Source organism: Trachypithecus francoisi, unplaced genomic scaffold, assembly GCF_009764315.1.
Source record: "Trachypithecus francoisi isolate TF-2019V2 unplaced genomic scaffold, Tfra_2.0 Lachesis_group19, whole genome shotgun sequence".
Lineage (NCBI taxonomy): Eukaryota > Metazoa > Chordata > Mammalia > Primates > Cercopithecidae > Trachypithecus > Trachypithecus francoisi.
In genome coordinates, this window is record NW_022681464.1 from 20,240,421 (window position 1) to 20,261,849 (window position 21,429).

Genomic DNA, 21,429 nt, shown 5'->3' on the forward strand with positions numbered 1-21,429 from the left:
CAAATGCTTGGCAATCTTCAAGAAATCAGAGAATGGAGAAAATGTCATCTAATTAGAAACAGATCTAATTTTCCAAATGGCTTAAAAAGTGACTCATTCTTTGTATACAACCCCTCACAGTTATGACCTCAGAAACACTACCTTCTAAGTTTCTTTTTACTTTGAAGAACAGGTAACTACAGAGTTAAATTTGCTCTTGCTATACTTCTTGGAAGATGAGAAGAGTATCAAATCCTTACAAAGAGGAACCTGTTTTTCAGCTAAATGTAGAATGGGAGCAATGAGGACATGGCCTGCATGATGTCCTCCATCCGCAGAATGGATGAATATTCCCAATGTTCAATGGCAGCACTATTTCTCAAGAATGCCAATTAAGACAGAGAGATATATTAAAATAGACTGGGACTGGCATGAATAGATTTGCGAGATTCAAATTATCCTTAATTGTCATATTTAAGAATTCCTCACTGGTTAAATAATAATCCCATTTTTTCATCCTTCATTTTATCTTTTCTTTTTTTTTTTTTAGAGACATGGTTTCTTCTATGTTGCCCAGGCTGGAGTGCAGTGGCACCATCATAGCTCACTGCAACCTCAAACTCCTGCCCTCAAGTGGTCCCACCATCTCAGCTTCCCAAAATACTAAAATTACAGGTATGAGCCAGTACCCAGCCATTGTTTTCTTTTTCATTCTTTTCTTCCCAATTTGATTTATAATAGTGATAAGCATCTGCCTAATTACAAATAATTATGACAAACAGGGATCCACTCTTTCAAATAAAACAATGTAAGGCACAACTATACAGGAATATTTTGTATTTTCAAAGTATTTAGGAATTCTTTAATTAGAAAAATAAAGGCAATGGGAATATCTATCAGGTTCTAAAAGTACCCATGAATTAAATCACTTACATCTCCCACTTAAAAAACAAAATAAAACCTTAAATCACATTGCTGTTAAGCTTTCATACAGTAAGAAATAAGACCAAGCTATGCTGGAGTACAAAAACCTGAAATTCTGAGCATGAAAATAATTTATTGATTAGACATCTTGCTTATTCAAGCATTAGGCCTACTGGAGATAGAATTAACACAGCTCATGGAAAAGGAAAAAAAAAAAAAAAAAAATCCATCCAGCACCTGCTTCCTTTCAAATTTCCTGGGGACACGGTTTATGCATTTTGTACTATAGCCTCACCCTAAAGCATCCCCATGTGCTTGATGTTGATTAACTTGAACAGGATATGAGAAACTTTGTGTACACTCAACCTCGCAAATATAATTAGCGATGCGACTTTCGGAAACATTCATAGGCACAAGAAATAGCACTGCCTGCAGTGAAAGTCCTTGATAATTAAAGAAAAGAATTCCATTACATATAATTTTACAAATATGAAAGAAAATATGTGCATTTTTGCCAACAGACTGCTCTACATATCAGGAAAAATGTCTTAATGAGATTCCTCCTATGAGATTAAAAGGTTACCTTTTAATTGACAACTTTTAACTGACACTCAGGTGATTCTGTGGTATTAAAAAAAATCAGAGAAAAATAAAACTGATTTAGCCTAAAATTTAGGAAAAGAAATGCAAGCCTATTAATATGGAATAATAGCTGCACTTCTTTGGCTAAGTCATTAAAAAATGCCAATTAAACATTTTCAGTAAAATTTTATTTAAAAAAAGCAGCAGATAAACATTACAATTCAATAATCTAATCTAAATATGCACTTGACAAGCATATCTGAGTATGGAGTGAAAAAGGTTTTCCAAAAAACCATCAAATATATTATCTCCAAATACCCAAATAATAAATCACTTCTGCAGGCCTTTTGTTAAGTGGAATCACAAACAAAGAACTGAAGATTTATTGCTGTGAAAACAAATCTGTGGTACAGTAGTATGAATCTTGGGTATTTAGCATAATCAGTTGGGTCAAGAAGTTGGAAATGTGGTAAGAAATGTGTGTGTGTGTGCACGTGTCAATCTATAAGCCGGCTGACCCAGGAGCGACTGAAACATCTAGTTTGTTCAGTTGAGATCAGACATTGTTAAATTTCCATTTTTTAGAAGGCAATTAAAAATTACAATTCCAACAGCCCACAAACCAAACAAAAAAACTGTAGAGAGAAAGTAAAACTATATTCAAAGAGCCTTTTTTTTCAGCTCAATTTCAGCACCCCAAGGAAAATAAAAGCATCCATGACTATCACAGATGAAAACAAAATGAATGTCATTGGAATCAGTTATTTTTCCCCACTGAGGTATAAAATCTAGATAGAAATTTGATACTATACTATAACAAATTGTACTTCTCATAGTTCTAATTTCCTTTAAACCCTGTTTAATATAGTTTTTTTGTTGTTGTTGTTGTAAAAATGTTGTTTTCATGATTCTGAATCTGGTTCCAGTTCTTTTATATCAATATTTAATATACTGGCTACCAGTTCTAATCAGGAAAAAAAATGTTGGAAATCTCTTCATTATGACAGCACGTTCAGCAGAAATTACTGATGTGCAAGCAAACCATAAAAGGTGCAGTTCTCCAGAAAGCATATTTTGTTTATTTTTTTCATTGTCTCAATATTCTTTACCATGATTTTCGGAGAAAGACTCTTTCAGTCTTGTAAACATCAGTGTGCACAGTCTCATTACTATGCAGTTTCACGTCCATGGACAGGAAGGCTGGTTCACAGCTAGTGAAAAGCTAGAGAAGTCTAAGTTTTAATGGCTGATAAACCTTACATCCTGCAGAGGAGGAAAGCACTTTTCCTTTTTTGCTACTTAAGAATGTGGCAGAAATGTATGCTGAGGTAGCCCAGTCAATCCTTATTTTTTTCGTTTTTTTTTTTGTAAATTTGGTCTCAGAATATTTCTGGCAGGGTGACGTTTCGAAGAAGCCACTGCTGGGACCGACTTCCATTGCAGTCTCTAATGCTGGGCACCTGGCTATCTTCTTCTGTGGCTTTATCCAGGCACTGATTACTGTTCACATGCTGCAGGGTTAATTTCTGAAAGTAACAGAAAAAATCTTAACATGAGAGTGGAAGAAAACAGAACACCTCAAGCATCAGTGTTGGTGATTATTAAATTCCTCTGTAGAAAAAAGTTTTTTTGGTAATATACATTATTTAAAAGACAATGGAGAAAAAGTAGGTAGGTGGATGGATGGATAGAGAGAGAGAGAAGAAGAGATAGGTAGATAGGCAGGTAGGTCGATAAAGAGGTACGAGGGAGGGAGAAAGGCACTGGGGTCCAGTAGGGTACACTTGACTTGCTGCAAGATGACCTAAATTCTAAGTCCTAATTCTGGCATAAGCTCTGTAACACTATGAGAAGCTTCTCTTTTTTTGTGCTTCAGTTTCCTAAACAACAAAAAAAGACCAGATTAGTGGTTCCTAATTTAGGATTCTCAACCTATTTTCAAACAGCTATTTCAAAATTGTTTCATTTCTCTATGATAAGGCTGTTCAAGTTAATTCTGTGATTTCAAAGCTCAAGTTTTTAGAAACTCAGGTGTTTCTGATAACTCAAAATCATAAAAATGTCGGGACAGCTGAGATTTAGTAAAAATCAATCTTATGCCTATGTCCACAGCAAACCCAGAGGCTATTCTGGTGGTTAAAGGAGATGGTGTGGTACAGAAAGAAAAGCACAGGAATGTGGAGTTGAGTTCATAGCATGGGTAACTTGAGGTTTCTCATTTTAAAAATTAGGATCACATTACATATTTTGAGCAGATTTTGGGAAACTACATAGATAATGAAGATAAAGTACATAGTGCCTCATCTACAAAGGAGATTCTTAATAAATGGTTAACAGACATAGCTATATATTTTACTTATTTAAGTTCTAGATTTGATGCTGCAACATGTTATTAGGATAATTTTGAAAGGGCAGGGCAGGTAAGAATTAACAGATAGATAGTTAACAATGATCCACATCAATGATTGTGATAATATGCTCTGGTCATGTTAAGGACTTCAAAGTAGTTGTATACAGGAATGTGCATTAAGCATTACTCTATGAATGCAAATTAACTCGAAGGAAATGTAAAATGTTTTAACACACAATTATCTGATGATTCTTTTACTCATGGCTCTATTTTAATGTAGTAGTTCTTTTATCTGAAACATTTCATTTTCATGAGGTCTTTTTTGTACCTATTAGAACTTAAAACAAAATCTAATAATTGTATACTACTTAGGTTTCCAGCCATTTATTATTCTTCTGTGTTGTGGTCAAAGTAGGACCTGGCAGATGACAGTCTACCTTTGCAGATGTCACTATTGACAGTGTCTTTAGGTTCAGGATTCTATCTTTAATGCTTCCAAATGTAAGACTAGAACCTGGAAGAGTCAGCAAGGCTGTGGGAATTTTTTTTTCTTCTTCTTTTTCTTTTTTAAAATGCAGACTTTGTGTAGTTTATTGAGAGGAGGGGCTTTGCAGTCAGACATTCCTGGGGTGATTTCCAGATTTGTCACACACCAACTATATGCTTCTGAGCAAAAATGTAAACTCTTTGAGACCCAGTTTCCTCATCTATAAAAGGGGGACAAAAATACCTCACCAGGGTTTCATGAGGAAACACCGAGATAATGTACATCAAGTGCTGCCTATCCCAGAGTAAATGCTTGATAAATGGTACAATGACATTTACATACAATGGTCATTTGCATTTATAGAGTAATGCTTGTTATTGGAAAACACAACATCCTAGCAATGTCCTGAGCAGTCATAGACGCAATCCAGCAGCCAGAGCGCTGCGGCTCAGTGTGCACATTGCTGCCAATGCCTTCAGTCTCAGGAAAGACCAAAACAAGAGAAACTCTCAAACATTCTGGGAGTTCCCGCAAAGCTTACCCCAGTGGCCTCCCTCATCAGGCCCATGGTCACTATTACTAAAAACAAAAAAACCCCAACTAAGCACAACAAAAAATTTAGTTGGGAGAGTTGGTCTCTTTCAACCCAATTTCTAAAAATGTGCATTTCACTCATCTAGATTCATTAAAATAAACCCATCACAAAGACATAGGTTATTGCTCTGTGCTGAGTATTTAACTGTTCGACATCAGGACAGAATCCCCATAACTTGGAAGGTAAGAAGCACCCCCAGGAAGCCTAGACTCTGGTGGAGAACCCCGTTCCAGATACAACTCTGGCTGCTGACAGCAGGCACACAGCCATGTGGGTTGGAACCCTGTGGGTAGGATGCTGTCATCAAGCACTCCTCAGAGGACTCAGGCAACACCAGCTAGTCTCCATCCAGAGAGAGCTGGACTAAGGCATCAGGACAAGCAGGTGACAAGCATCTAACTGTACACCTTTGAAGAAGAGGATAAAAGCTATAATTAATCATTGAGTAAAGTCTACCTGCATCCTAGAATAAAACAATTTGCCAACCTCCTACTCCTCATCTCTAGATGCAACTAGGTCTAAAATCTGCATTTTATTCCAGAAAGGACAGATACACGCAGTCAAAGCAAAAGAGCCCAGTGCCTTATTATAAATTTTATGTAATATGTAATATAAGGAAGACTTAAAACTATTAACTGAAAATAGTATGAGACTGTACGAAGAAACCTGGATTGAGAATTAAGGATTCCAGATTTGAGATCTAGTCATACTATCTGGCTGCTTGGGGACCTTGGGCAATTAATTTCCTTGGGAAATTAATTCTGAGTTTCAATTTCTACTTGTATAAAAAGTATTCTGGGTTTCTGAAAATAGTATGAGACTGTACAAAGAAACCTGGATTGAGAATTAAGGATTCCAGATTTGAGATCTAGTCATACTATCTGGCTGCTTGGGGACCTTGGGCAATTAATTCCTTGGGAAATTAATTCTGAGTTTCAATTTCTACTTGTATAAAAAGTATTCTGGGTTTCTGAAAATAGTATGAGACTGTACAAAGAACCTGGATTGAGAATTAAGGATTCCAGATTTGAGATCTAGTCATACTATCTGGCTGCTTGGGGACCTTGGGCAATTAATTTCCTTGGGAAATTAATTCTGAGTTTCAATTTCTACTTGTATAAAAAGTATCCTGGGTTTAATTTCTAGGGTTACTTTGAAATCTAAGAATTCATGATTTTAGATTACAGATAATTGACTGTTATTTTTCTAGACTGTTGTGTTTTCAATGGATGGAGGAAGGATGATTCTGATGGGCTGTTCCCCTCCAGTGCTTCCCCTGCAGTCTGCTCAGGCTGTTGGACCTGCACTGCAACTCAACTTCTCCCTCTGCCCAGGGAGAGGGAGGTATTCCTTTTACAGGTATTGACCCAAAAAGTGCTCCCTAATAACATCCTGAATGCTCAACTTTATCTTGGAGTCTGCTTCTGGGAGAAATCAACTCCCAGTATTAATGTTTTATCTCAGCGGGAAAAAACCTTGCAAAGTGATCTACCAGTTTTAAAACTTCACACTCGTAACTGGCTCTTTCTAAATACTCTATCTCCAGCTTTTTACCTGTCTCATCAAACATTTACTTTTGGAATACTGTTGTGGTAGACTGTGTAGGTTGGCTAGCCAACAGTCATTCCCAATCCCTGTATGTATCTCTCTTGGTCATCTTACACTCTAACAACTAGAAAACCAAAGACTTGCTTTCCCAGCTTCCTTTGCAGCTGGGGGTCACCATGGGATGAAGTTCTGGTCCATAAGACATAAGCAGAGCCTGCTAAGGGGGTTCCAGAAAAACCTTTTACTTTGCTAATGAAGAGCAACACATGTGGTAGTACCATTCCCCTTCCCCTCCCGCTTCTGCCTGGAGTTGGGATGTGACAGAGCTGCAGCAACCATCTTGTGGCCACAAGGAAAAGCTAAGAATATTACAACAATGTTATCCCTGACATCACTATGCCACTGAATTTACTTACCTCTAGACTTATGTAAGAAAAATAAATCCCTATTTGTTTTAGCTATAATAAATAGGTTTTTAAAAATACTGCCTAATAAATATACTGTCATTTTCCAATAAACTTAAAAGTAAGAGATTTTTCATTTTTAAAATTTTGTGGTTGTCACAATGGCTATGGGGTGCCACTAGCACTTACTGTCTGGAGCCAGAGATGCTACACACCCTGCAATGCATGGGGTAGTCACACCCAAAATGGCAGCAGCACATACCATGGGAAACCCTGGAACAGCACATTCAGGCCATTTCCAATGGCCATATTAACTGAGCTATTATTATAGGTAATATTATTTCTTCTATAGTCTGACATTGTGAAAGGAGACCCAGGATTTATAAAAGATGATCTCTGTCCTCTCGGATGTAACAATCTAATAGTGGAGAAAAGATTGCTAGATAAATAACTACAAAGAAGTACAGCTTTATAGAGGTCAGAGATGACTAATTAAGTTAGGATTGACAGAGTTAATTTCAGGCTAGGATTCATGGACGTGATGTCAAAGCTGGATTCTTAAGAATGGGTAAGGTTTGTCAGGCAGAGGGAAGCATATTATCTTAGCTGTGAACTAGGAAAGTATAAGGTATGTTCACAGAACAGCATATTGATGATTAAAGTAGACCATGGTTGGTGTATGACACAGTATAGGGAAGAAAGATGGCCAAAGTCGGTAATTTTGGACAACATTTCCATTTAAGGAGTAGGATGAGGAAGGAGAGACAGCCAGGCCAAAAAAAGGAACAGAGAGCAAACTAAGAGAAGAACATAAACAGTAGTGCATCTTATGGCCAAGGGATAAGAGGATATGAAAATATCAGGTCAGGCTGAGTGCGGTGGCTCATGCCTATAATCCCAGCACTTTGGGAGGCTGAGGCAGGCAGATCACCTGAGGTCAGCAGTTCAAGACCAGCCTGGCCAACATGGTGAAACCCCGTCTCTACTAAAAGTACAAAAATTAGCTGGGCATGGTGGCAGGTGCCTGTAATCCCAGCTATTCAGGAGGCTGAGGCAGGAGAATAGCTTGAACCGGGAAGGTGGAGGTTGCATGAGCCGAGATCATACCACTGCATTCCAGCCTGGGCGACAAGAATGAGACTCCATCAAAAAAAAAAAAAAAAAAATTAGAAAATACCAGGCCAGGCATGATGGCTCATGCCTGTAATCCCAGAACTTGGAGAAGCTGAGGCAGGTGGATCGCTTGAGTCCAAGAGTTCAAGACCAGCCTGGACAACATGGTGAAACTCCGTCTCTACAAAATTACAAAAATTAGCTGAGCATGATGGCATGTGCCTGGGTCCTAGCTCCTCTGGAGGCTGAGGTGGGAGGATAGCTTGAGCCTGGGAGGTGGAGGTTGTGTGAGCTGTGATTGTACCACTACATTCCAGCCTGGGTGACAGAGCAAGACCCTGTCTCAAAACAAAACAAAACAAAAATCATCTGTTTAGCGGCACCAAATGCCTTGGAGAAGTTAAGCCAAAATAAAAAGAACCAGAGAAAGAGATATTAAAGATGTTGGTGCTGGTTCCAGAACCACAAGGCAAAAGAACAAGTTGAAAAATTAGGCAAATAGGTGGAAAGAGATAAGTTTACCATGGATGCTTTAATTGAACTAATACCTTTTAAATACTTCCATGTGAGCTCATTTGATGGTGGGTGGAGAGAAAGGTTCCAGACAAAAGGAAAGATAAATATGAAAGGTTCTGTTATGTATGTCACTGAGAAATCATCACAAGCCAGAGAACTTTATTAATTAAAACTTATCTTTCACTTAAGTGTTTAAGTAAGTAATTTTAAAAGCCTACTTTCTGCCTCATTTCTCCCAAACTAGACTATAGAACTTGAAGACATACAGAAGGAACAGTGGCTACTCAATAAACAAGGACCCAGGGATTGGCGGCAACTGTGATTTTATCAGACTAAAATTTAACTATTAGGGACAATTAAAACATGTTTATTTTACTTATTTTTCCCACCTGTCAATATTTAGTGTATAAGACAAGTTTGATCCATATTCAAGGTCCACAAGAATTCATTCCTTTAGCTATAAAGTATATAAATATACCCAGTGACACACATAATTTTATTACTATAGGCGACTGCATAAATAACTTACCACTGGGTCATACTCCCAGAGTTGGTTGCCTTTTAGGTGGTGGCATTTGAGCATTGTAACTGGGCCATTAAGTTTGGAAACATCCAAGCAAAGGTCATCTGTTCTAATTTCTTTGTTGGCAGTATAAGAGAAAACCTGGAAATAAAAATGCACACACATAAACAGAAAAAATAAATTAGTCAGCATTTTAAATGCCCAATTACCTGTCAGGGAAAATACAAGTATTTCAAGGTACATGATTTATGTACTTTATTAAAGTAATGAAGAATAAAGTGACTCAGAAAAGCTACCACTAATTTACACTGATGTTATGTTACTGATTTTCTTGCTTACAAGGTGAAGTGAAAATGACCTTGAGCTCTCTGTATACACTGAATGTATTGCCAAGGGCTGTCATCTGTTTGAATAAAAAGGGCAAAATAAATTTTGTGCTCAGCAATGTAAATACAGTTCTCACAACGGGCCTTTCACAAATGTTTCATTAAAAAAAAAAGTCACTGGATTGAAAGTTCCCTTCACCGAAAAGTCTTTATTATTTTCTCTTTAAAGGAAGGAAAATATTTCCTGAATGATGTCATGGGATAAAAAAGGCAAAGTAAAAACAAATCTGAAAATTATCCCTTTTAAGAGTTTTCTAAGATACTCACCTGATTACCCCCCATACCATGGCAATTAAAAATTCCAACTTTTTCATTCTCTTTTCTAGCCATGTTATCTAGACACTGATTTGTTTCCACATTTCGTATCTATGGGACAATGAATAATGAAAATATCAGGACTTGGAGAAGTTAATTAGACAGACAAACACACAGATACACTAAAAAGCAACCTAAACTTTTCCTGACACTACTCTGAAATGGCCTACTGGCCTATCACTGTCTGGCTATCTAAAATTCATTTGTCTAGAAAGGTCTTACAAACTGTTTATGTAATTTCTGTGTTTATGGGGGAAAATCCTTAAAATTTTTTTTTTCATTTTTTTCAAGTTATTCCTTTCAAATTCGTATTGACTTCAAAAAACTCTACTTTGGCTAATGATTTAAAGCAACTAACTCCCTGAGGACACTATTAATCAATGAAGACACAAACATTAATTCTGATAACTACTCTGACTTAGGAGAGACTAAGATGACTCTAGTCAAAGAGCTTGGAATTTCTTTCCTGGAAGCTGAAGCGTAGTGTGGTACAAACTCTACTCTTTCACTAGACATTTGTGGATTACGTAAAAGGAATTTAAGTTAGTCATCAGAATTAGGAGGAATATTTTAGGTAATGCTCCTGGATATTTTGTTTCCTCTAAACTGTTGCAGTTTTAAAAGCATATGGTAAATTAACAGACATCTGAAAGTCTTAAATCTATTCCCATGTATGGTATTGTCAGCAGGTTAAGCCAGAAGAGAAACTACATCTGTCATGTAGACTTTTTTAAAAAGGTAACTAATTTTGTGTGATAGATAAAGTAGGGGTAAAGTTAAAACCACAAAAAAGCCAGTTACTTCTATAAACAAATATACAGTCTGCATATTATTCCATATTCCCAGGCAGCCAGGAATAAAAACTAGGGTTCTGACATAAAAGACTCAGGTTTAAATACAAGTTACCTAAACCTTTTGAGATCAGGAACTGGGGGGTAATGTCAGTTCTATGCTGATGCTATGTAAGACAACGTATCCAGGCACCTAATTCAGAGTCCAGCATGAGCAGGCTCAGAGACAGTAATAATCTGCACTGTTACTTTACCACTAGTCACATCCATCTTGCTATTCCATAAAAATCTCAAACTTGGCTCATTCAAAACAGAATTTTTCTATTTTCTAATATGAACACTGAATCATCTTCACATTTTAATACGTCCCCACCTCATCCCCTCTTGAGAATTGCTACCTGAAACAAACCTCATTATCATTCCTCCAAAAGTTTCCCATTTTCCTGATATTCCTATTTTTATTAATATTCCTACAACTTGTCCAATTATTCAAGCTAGAAATTTCAAAATGTTTTTTTCTTGGGGTCCAATACATCATATCAGTTTCCAGGAGTTCTTTTACCACATAATTTACATCATCATTTTTTCCATTATTTTAATTGTGAAACCTATTACCTCATAAATAGGTTGTGTAAAAGATTTTATGGTTAAATACCAATTTGCATAAAGCACACCTTCCTTCATCCTGGTAGGTGATCAACTAATACCTGATGATGATGGCTATCTCACTTGAAAAAGAATTTAATTCAGATCGGGCCAATCACAGTGACCCATGGCTATAACCCAAGCACTTTAAGAGGCCAAGACAGTAGGATCGCCTGAGATGAGGAGTTTGAGACCAGCATGGGCAACACAGCAAGACCTTGTCTCTACAAAAAATAAAAATAAAAAAACTTAGGCACAGTGGCTCACGCCTGTAGTCCCAGTTATTTGGGAGGCTGAGGTGGGAGGATCACTTGAGCCCAAGAGTTCAATGCTGCAGTGAGCTATGACTGTGCCACTGTACTTCAACTTAAGTGACACAGCAAGGCCCTGTTAAAAAAAAAAATAGTTCATATTGTGACAAGATGAGTCTTTATCTCATACATTCACATAAAATAATCATTTCCTTATACTTTTGATAAAAATTATAAACTCTCTAATTTTGTTTTCCTCTATTTCTTCCCCCAAATGCAGATGTAAAGGTTGCTAAAGAAAGATGATAAATGCCACAGGAATTATTAGATTAACACCATCGTTATCTTCAGCTTCTCTTGCTCTCATATGGAATGGCCATTTGTTTAAATAATTGCCTTTTACCAAAATTCAAAACAAATTAAAAAAGGCAATTCGTGGTGGGGCGTGGTGGCTCATGCATGTAGAATCCCAGCACTTTGGGAGGCCGAAGCAGGAGGATCACTTGAGCTCAAGAGTTTGAGACTTGCCTGGCCAACATGATGAGACCCTGCCTCTCTGTTTTATAATTATAAATAAAATTTTTTAAAAATGAAACTCTCCTGAAATTTAATAGGATTTCCTATCATGTTTTAAGTATCTTATTAATAAATAAACTTAGCTAGTTTGTTTCTATAAGTGATCCTGCTAATAATTACAGTAAATTCATTGTGCTTCTGTGCCAGGCACTGTTGTAAGAGATTTGTACATAACAGCTTATACCACCCTTAACAAGATTCCTACAACTAATTCCCAACATGCAAGATGTGGGCCTCTATCTCTTGGGGTTACTACTGACCATTAGATGTTCAAAGTGGAGTTTCTCCAAGGACTGGAAACCACTGCTTCCCATTAGCTGTTAGAGTGAAGAGCAACTATCGCAAGGACAAAAAACCAAACACCGCATGTTCTCACTCATAGGTGGGAACTGAACAATGAGATCACTTGGACACAGGAAGGGGAACATCACACACTGGGGCCTGTCGCGGGGAGTGGGGAGAAGGGAGCGGGGAGGGATAGCATTAGGAGATATACCTAATGTAAATGATGAGTCAATGGGTGCAGCACACCAACATGGTACATGTATACATACGTTAACAAACCTGCCTGTTGTGCACATGTACCCTAGAACTTAAAGTAAAATTAAAAATAATAATAATAATGAAAAAAAAAAAGACTGAAGAGCAACTAAACTGCATCAACATGTGGTCAGTGAGGCCCAGGTGAGGTGGGTGGCGTGGTCAGAGACCCAGATTCAGGCTCGTGGTGGGGCCTGGAGGCAGTCCTCCAATGTACAGGGGAGAAACTGGAGATTACACTCCTGAAAGAGCACAGCTATGATGTTCGAGTCCCTAAGTGAATTTCACATTAGAGGACAGAGGATTCTGTTTGGCTCAACAAATAAGTGGCTTCTTTGTAGCTGAAGGGACATCTGCTCTCCAGGTGGGTCCTTCTATATACTGCCTGGCTAGAGAATATAGAGTTTTCAGAGAATATTCTTCTTTTCTGTGTAGTGATACATGTGGACTACTTCATCTATGGGGCGTGCAAGATGTTTTTCTCAAGGACATGGAAAATTAAGATGACTATGGGGTAAGTTTTGTCCTTTAGGATTCTAGGAGGGAGAGGACCACCTAATAGGTTTGTTTGCTGGGAGTTAAGTTTGAAGAGCCTTTGGAGAAGGGGAAAATAAGGAACAAACATTTTCTAGGGATGCTGAACAAATGCTCAAAATTGTAATTCCGTAAAAGGCTATATAACCAATTACCAGCTTTCTAATGAGACATGGAGGGCAGAAATGGTGACAACACATACTTGTTTCAAGTTTATCTGGGATGAAAATAGGTATTTGGGTTGGTTATTCAAAATCTGACATTTGAAAAAAGAATTTTAAAACAGCAGAATTTGGAAAATATAGAAGGAAGAAAAATATATTCAAGAATTGAGGACTAGCTTGTAAGGATGTTCTATGCAAATGTCTTATTTGTTGGACGTCTAAAAATAGTGACAACCTTCTGATAAGGGGTATTTTGAAGTTCAATCTAAGGAACGAATGGGCCAGATTTCTTCTGGAGTTTCCCACTCTTCAGAGGATTTTATCCCATCTCTTGGTGTACATACAAGTCTACAGCTAACTGCTTAGTGGTCTTATTACACTACTAATTCCTTTTAGTTCACTCCTTTCAAGTCACCTCTTGACTATCTTGGAAAGAGAAAAGCAAGAAGTGAGCCTTGTTTGGTAACATATTCAGTAGTCATCAGAACATCTAATGGCAACTGAGATTCTAAATTATCAGGAACCCTTAAATAAAAGGCAGATTTGATATGGGAAAAGAAGGGAGCTTTTCTTGGTTGAAGTAGATACTCCTGAATATCAATATGGTCCTGATATTCTCCTTAACCAGGTAGAAAGGTATCTACTGACAGGGTGGGTTGGGAATTTGATATGGTACATCCTTATGAATTATGATAATTCCAAATTATTTCAGAGTAGAGAGAATTAGAGGGGGCATACATTAGTTGTAAGATTTGAAAACACTAGATTTGACAAGGCAAATATGGTCACCTCAACTTAGGACCTGGGAAGGAGAAATGAGTGAAATGAGAGGGTAGCAGTACATGATACAGACAGATGGGTAACCTCCTGGGTTGGCTATTTTATTTTTTATCTTATTTTATTTTATTTTTGAGACAGAGTCTCACTCTGTCACACAGGCTGCAGTGCAGTGGTGCAACGTTGGCTCAGTGCAACCTCTGCCTCCCAGGTTCAAGCAATTCTCTGCCTCAGCCTCCCGAGTAGCTGGGATTACAGGTGCCTGCCACCACACCTGGCTAATTTTTTTTTTTTTTTTTTTTTTTAAGTAGAGGCAGGATTTCACTATCTTGGCCAGGCTGGTCTTGAAATGCTGACCTCGTGATCCACCCACCTCGGCCTCTCAAAGTGCTGGGATTACAGACATGAGCCACTGACGCCTGGCCGTGTGGCTATTTTAAAACAGCAGATGTTAATGTCTCCGGCACCATCCAGTACAACTTTCTGAGATGATGGAAATGTCTATATTTGTGCTAATATGGTAACCACTACGCATGTGTGGATATTGAGCACTTCAAATGTGGCTATTGTGACTGAAAAACCGGGCTTTAAATTCTATTTAATTTTAATTAAACTTATTTTATTTTATATTATTTTATATTTTGAAACAGCAACCTCTGCCTCCCAGGTTCAAGCAATTCTCTGCCTCAGCCTCCCGAGTAGCTGGGATTACAGGTGCCTGCCACCACACCTGGCTAATTTTTTTTTTTTTTTTTTTTTTTTTTTAAGTAGAGGCAGGATTTCACTATCTTGGCCAGGCTGGTCTTGAAATGCTGACCTCGTGATCCACCCACCTCGGCCTCTCAAAGTGCTGGGATTACAGACATGAGCCACTGACGCCTGGCCGTGTGGCTATTTTAAAACAGCAGATGTTAATGTCTCCGGCACCATCCAGTACAACTTTCTGAGATGATGGAAATGTCTATATTTGTGCTAATATGGTAACCACTACGCATGTGTGGATATTGAGCACTTCAAATGTGGCTATTGTGACTGAAAAACCGGGCTTTAAATTCTATTTAATTTTAATTAAACTTATTTTATTTTATATTATTTTATATTTTGAAACAGTCTCTTGCTCTGTCACCCAGGCTGGAATGCAGTGGCATGATCTTTGCTCACTGCAACCTCCACCCCCAGGGTTCAAGAAATTCTTGTGCCTCAGCCTCCCGAGTAGCTGAGACTACAGATGCGTGCCACCATGCCCAGCTAATTTTTCGTATTTTTAGTAGATATGGGGTTTCAGCGTGTTGGCCAGGCTGGTCTTGAATTCCTGATCTCAAGTGATCCACCCACTTCGGCTTCCCAAAGTGCTGGCATTATAGGCGTGAGCTACCAGGCATGGCCTAATTTTAATTAAATTCAATGTAGCTGACACATTGGATGTGCAGGTCCAGATCCTGACACATAGGAGAAAATCATTCACCATTTGTGAGGAGCTACTTGTCAATGATGGGAAAAGCTGCACAACATGCTAATAAACCCCAGTTCTCACACCCTTGGCCACCCTATGAAAGTCATGTGGAAAGTGCCCAAGTTTGGTTTGTACTTTCTGAAACAGTGTAAATCCTAGGATATCTAGTTACTTCAAGGGGAGAGATCAGTGGGTTAATGGCACTCTTCATAGGAATTGTTTATGGCTGATTAACACATCTTTCCTTACGTGGCCAGGCACGCCACTGGGTCAAGCCAAAACAATCTAGAAACGATGTACAGACTGAGAGTATCATAAAGGGTGAGGAGCTGTTAGAAACAAACTTTTCTACTTGAATCATAGCAATGTCTGACTTACAGTGTGTGAACATCCACACTTTCAAAGAGTCTGTAGGGTGAGAGTTTAGGTTGTGGGGACATGCAAATGGGCTTCATTCCCGACTAGCCATGAGACCTTTAGCAGGTTATTTACTCTAAGATTGTGATTCCAAAAACCACAATCTGAAGAACAGCATCTTGCAAGGTGCCCCACTAAAAAAGGTGTTTTATGATCAGATATGTTTGGAAAATACCAGATAAATAAATTTAAATAGGTTTCTTTGTTGAAGGACTTCTCAAAGCCTTTTAATATACTACGACTCTTGGTAGAAGTGGGGAATGGTGGTACAGATGGACGTAAGATGTAAAATAGTATTACCCAAACATATTTGACCTCAAAATCTACCTTCTTCTCCCCAATACCTCGCCTTTCTAATTGAGCACCTTGGGGACATCAGACATCAATATTATTTATAACACAGAATTGAAAACACTGCTATAAGAACCCTTTCTCATTGGTAAAGCAGAGATAAATCTCTCTCTCTCGGTTTGTTAAGTGCTCTAATTGAGATAATACATACAGACAGACACATAGTAGGCACACAGTAACTGTTGGTTTTCTTTCCTTTATCCACAGACCTAGCAACTCTTCAACCCCATTTCAGAAGTGGCAACTTAGCTGTACCTGTTACTTTAAAAATACTATTTTTGACATTAGGAATTGAAAATAATTGTGAATGTACTCATTCTTGGGAAACCAGGCAAGGGTGAGAGCTTAAGTTCCTTTGTTTCTACTATTAGTCTCCTCCAGAATCAGTATCTTATCTCATTAGAGTGGACAATATAGGAGCTTTGTTAAAGTATTTTTATAATCTAGTATTAGTGAATCTGGATTCACTTTTCCACTCTCTGCTGCAAGGGAAGTATTGGTTAGATATGAGAAAGAATACCAACATTAGGGGTTAAAAGCACAGGCTCTCAAACCAGATGGCTGTGAGTTTAGCCGTGTTTTTTAAACTATTTATTTGTGTCTCAATTTACTTATCTGTGAAGTGGGAATAACAGCACAATTCTATAGTACTGTGCTTTAATATTCATAAAGCATTCAGATTTGTGCTTGACATAAAGTACATGCTCAGTAAATGTTAGGATTATTAGATCTGCCTGGAAAAGCAATTGGTCAGCCCCTAAAACTGACTAAACCAGTAAAGGTCTAGACTGTTTACTTTTTGTTGTTGTTTAGAATACTCAGCTCCTGGGTTAACAGCTATCAGATATCACAATGAAACACATTTATTCACGTTCTACAGGAACTACAAAAGTCAGAGTTAGCTGAAGCCAGAGGCTCTAAATTATATCTATTACCATAGTCATATTTACATTTTCTGACTTCCCTTTCTGCTCAAAAATCCTACGATTTCAGGTTTCCCTGGACCCTTGATGCATGGCAAGAGATCTATGAAAGGCTAAATTACTGTTGCTAGCAAAGGAAGGCTCACATGGGTGAAGCTGTGATCAGAAGCATAAGATCCCTGGCTGCACTATGGTGGGTACTCTCAAGAATGACCTCCAATCTAGAAATGACACTTTTAACCTGGAGGATGTGGCCTGGGATTAACGGCGTACAAGGCTTAAGACCAGCTGCTAAGTTAATAAGGCGACAACAAGCAGGCCACAGAGGGTAAATGCTGTGACTTGCCCAGAAGCCAGCTGGCAAGAGGCAGGTAAGACGCAAGCTTGCCTTGGCAGCCATCTACCATGGAGCAGACAAGTGTTTCTTTGTCACACACCCAAACTGTGGCCAGCTAACAATGCCTAGGCGTTGTCCAAAATTGGGTCAGCTCAAAATAAAAAAAAAAAAAACCAAAAAAAAACCACCACAACTCATTTTTGGTTCTAAAGACAAGCTGCAGAATGACTGCTAGAAATCTTTCCCTGGTGCACCACTCACCCTGGGCCTTCTTTGACCAGTACGAGGTTATAGCAAAGGAAAACACATTCCCATTAATGAGGCATCGGTGAGAATGAAAGGCTCAAGAAACTCAATGTAGTCCTCACTTGTTTGAAAACAAATTCCTTAAATCACAACAAAGTTCAGAGGTAGGGAGCTCAAGTCAATCCTGAAATAGCCTTAGTAATTGTTAAGGATAAATGCAGAAGTCTGTGCCTGCCCTGGCACTGGAAAAAACACCAGGCCAGATGGCTTCACCAACTCTCCACCATCTGGCTTCCTTCAGGGATCTACTTGCTTTCCCTTATCTTACATTTCTATTTTACATCCTCTTCTCTTTCCCCAATTCCCCCTCACCAACAGCTTCCTCACTCACAGCCCATAATCTTTGTGTTCAACTGAGGAAACAAGCCACCAGATGAGAAGGTCCTCACACTTCCACCACAAACTGCCAGTTTCCACCTCCAAACCTACAGCTGCCCTGCACTTGTTCCCATTCCCCTATCTTCCTTCCTATGACAAGAGATGACCTCTCTTCTTCCCTCCCCCAACCAACAACCTCTACTTGTGTACAGATTTCACCTCCTATCCATCCAAATACACGACTCCTGTTAAACAGACCCCTTCTTTCTTTCTATTCTGGTACATAAACACATAACATACAATTTACCATCTAAACTGTTTTCAAGTGTACAGTTTTGTACTGTTAAATATACTCATGCTGTTGTAAAATGAATCTTCAGGACTTTTTCATCTTGCAAATGTGAAACTCTAGACCCATGAAGTAACTCTTCTTTACCCCCTTCCCTTAGCCCTGGTAACCTCCATTCTACTTTCTGTTTCTATGAGTTTGACTATTCTAGCTGCCTGAATCATACAGTATTTCTCTTTTGGTGACTGTCTTATTATGCTTAACGTAATGTCCTCAAGGTTCTTCCATGTTGTAGCATGTATCAGAATTTCCTTCCTTTTTTAAGACTGAATAATATTCCATTGTATGTTCTATCAAGATTTACAGCAGTCACTCTGTAGCTTGTCTTTAGAACCAAGAATGAGGAGTTTTTTCCTTTGAACTGACCCAATTTTGGACAATGCCTATGCATTGGTAGCTGGACCAGAATGAACGGACACGTGGGGTGCTTCCACTTCTTGGCTATTGTGAATAGTGCTGTTATAAACATAAGTAAAAATAACTCTTCAGACCCTGCATTCATTTCCTTTGGATACATACCCTGAGGTGGAATTGCTGGATAACATCGTAGTTCTCTTTTTTGAGCATTTTTTTTGAGAAACCTCCATACTGTTTTTAAATAGCAGTTGTACCATTTTACATTCACACCAACAATGCACAAAGGTTCCAATGTTTCAGTATCCCTGCTAACGTGTCACTGTCTGTCTTTTTTTTGATAGTGGCCATCCTAATGGGTGTTAAGTTGGCTCTTTCTTTTGCATCTTTAAATTTTCTCTTTTGGGTTGCTCATAGCAGCATAGTTTTATCTTAATAAAGAAATAAAAACCCCTTTAAGCCCATATTCTCCTCCAGCTACCACCCATTTCTCTTCTCTCTTTTACAACAAAATTTCTTGCAAGACTTGTAAACATTCATCTATGTTGCTTCTTCCATTCTCTCTTGAAAACACGGTTTTTAACAACATCCATGGGAAACTCAACACTGTGAGATAGGCTACTGATAACATTTCCCTAGCCAAATGCAATCACCAATTCTAAGTACTCATCTTCCTCAACTTCTCTGCAGTATTCCATACAGCTGATCACTTCCTCTTTCCTGAAACATCATCTTTCCCTTAGTCTTGGAGACACCACTCTCTAGGTTCTCGTATTTCAATGCCTACTCCTTCTCAATCTTTTTTGCTGATTCCTTCTCATCTCCATGATTTCTAAACTGTGGCATTCCCTCTGGCATTGTCCTCGGTCTTCTCTCTCATACTTAACATTTTCTCCTCCTCAGATGACCTCATACAGTTTTGTGGCTTTAAAAACCATCCTATATGCTGACAACCTTTAAGTTTACATCTCTATCACAACCTCTCCCTCAAACTGAGTATTCTTAAATGTAAAGACCAATTCACATCTTCACTTGGATCTCAAATTTAATGTGTCCCAAACTACACTGTTGATTCCCTTGAGCATCTGCTCTTCCTGTAGGCTTGCCCATCTCAGTAATGGCAGCTCTACAGTGTCTCAAGCTTGACAGAAACCTTACATAATCCTTTACTCTCTTCCTTCCAACAATACACCAGCTCTACTCCTGTTTCCATATAGTTTTTCTCCACATAGCAGACAATGTGATCCTTTTCTAATGGAAGTTTGCTGGTATCTCTCGATGGCTTCCATTTGATTAAGAATAAAATGCAAAATGCAAAGTTCTCACTATAATCTATAAGCTTTATATGATTTGAACCTCACTATGTCTTTGACCTTACCTTCTACTACTCTCCACCTTGTTCACTTTATTCCAGACAACTGGTCTCCCTGCTGTTTCTGGAACACACTAGTACATCGTCATCTTAGAAACCTTTAGGCCGGGTGTGGTGGCTCACGCCTATAATCCCAACACTTTGGGAAGCTGAGGCGGGTGGCTCACAAGGTCAGGAGATGGAGACCATCCTTGCTAACACAGTGAAACCCTGTCTCTACTAAAAATACAAAAAATTAGCCGGGCGTGGTGGCAGATGCCTGTGGACCTAGCTGCTCGGGAGGCTGAGGCAGGAGAATGGTATGAACCGGGAGGCGGAGCTTGCAGTGAGCTGAGACAGCGCCACTGCACTCCAGCCTGGGTGACAGAGCGAGACTCCATCTCAAAAAAAACAAAAAACAGAAATCTCTATACTTGTTCTTGTGTCCAGAATACTCTTTCCCTAAAAATTCATATGACCTGCTCATTCACTTTCTTCAGATCTCTGCTCAAAATCACCTTGACAGGACTCTTTCAACTTCTTTATTCTTTCAACTTCCTTACATAAAACAGTACTACTACCCATGCTCACTTGCCAGTCATTCTCTATCCCTTCTGCCCTTATTACCACCTGACATACTGTGTGCCTTTCATAATCTGTCTTACTCGTGGACTGTAAGATCAACAAGAGCAGGATCTCTGCTTTACTTATTGCTGTATTCCTAGAACTTAAAATAGTACTTGTCATATACTAGCTACTCAAATATTTGTTGAATGAATGAAAGGACTGAAGAAGTGACAATCTTCTTCAGAGTGGGAGGCCACTTTTCCTGAGATTTAGTCCTGGGATAGGCCTGGTTTTGGCCCTGTCTACACATATCATTATTTGCTGCTGTGATTTATAAAAGGAAATCTTGTCCTTCTATTGATTTCTATCGCAAAAAGGTTGGATTTTTTTCCCTACTTGGCTTCATGTTTTTTTCTAAAAGCCATCTTATAATTACAAGTTCACAAAGACCTGCACGGAAGTCTTTTTTTTTTTTTTAAATATATATACAGATTTTACGGATTCACAATTGCAGATGGTACAGTCTGTTTAGGAAACACATCACTATACACAGAATAGGGAAAAACAGACTCCACAGTACACAGCTTATCTCCAGATGCATCAACTCAGTGGAAATCAACTTTTAGGAAGGGGGAATGGGAAAAAGAATATTGTTTAGACTTTCCTTATTGGAAGTTTAACTTCTATTTTTTTTTTATAAAAA

General features: G+C 38.5%; 1 protein-coding gene across 2 annotated transcripts in view; it reads right to left on the reverse strand.

Annotated features, from left to right (window-relative positions):
• Positions 1–799: 799 nt before the first annotated feature.
• Positions 800–21,429, reverse strand: part of GALNT1 (polypeptide N-acetylgalactosaminyltransferase 1) — a 125,687-nt gene continuing 105,057 nt past the window's right edge. For both annotated transcript variants that reach the window (XM_033177962.1, XM_033177963.1), the window contains exons 10-12: positions 9,675–9,773; positions 9,028–9,162; positions 800–3,011 (exon numbers count right to left, since the gene is read on the reverse strand). In XM_033177962.1, the coding sequence (XP_033033853.1) occupies positions 2,865–3,011; positions 9,028–9,162; positions 9,675–9,773 (381 nt within the window). In that variant the 3' untranslated portion in view covers positions 800–2,864. The remainder of the gene's footprint in view (positions 3,012–9,027; positions 9,163–9,674; positions 9,774–21,429) is intronic.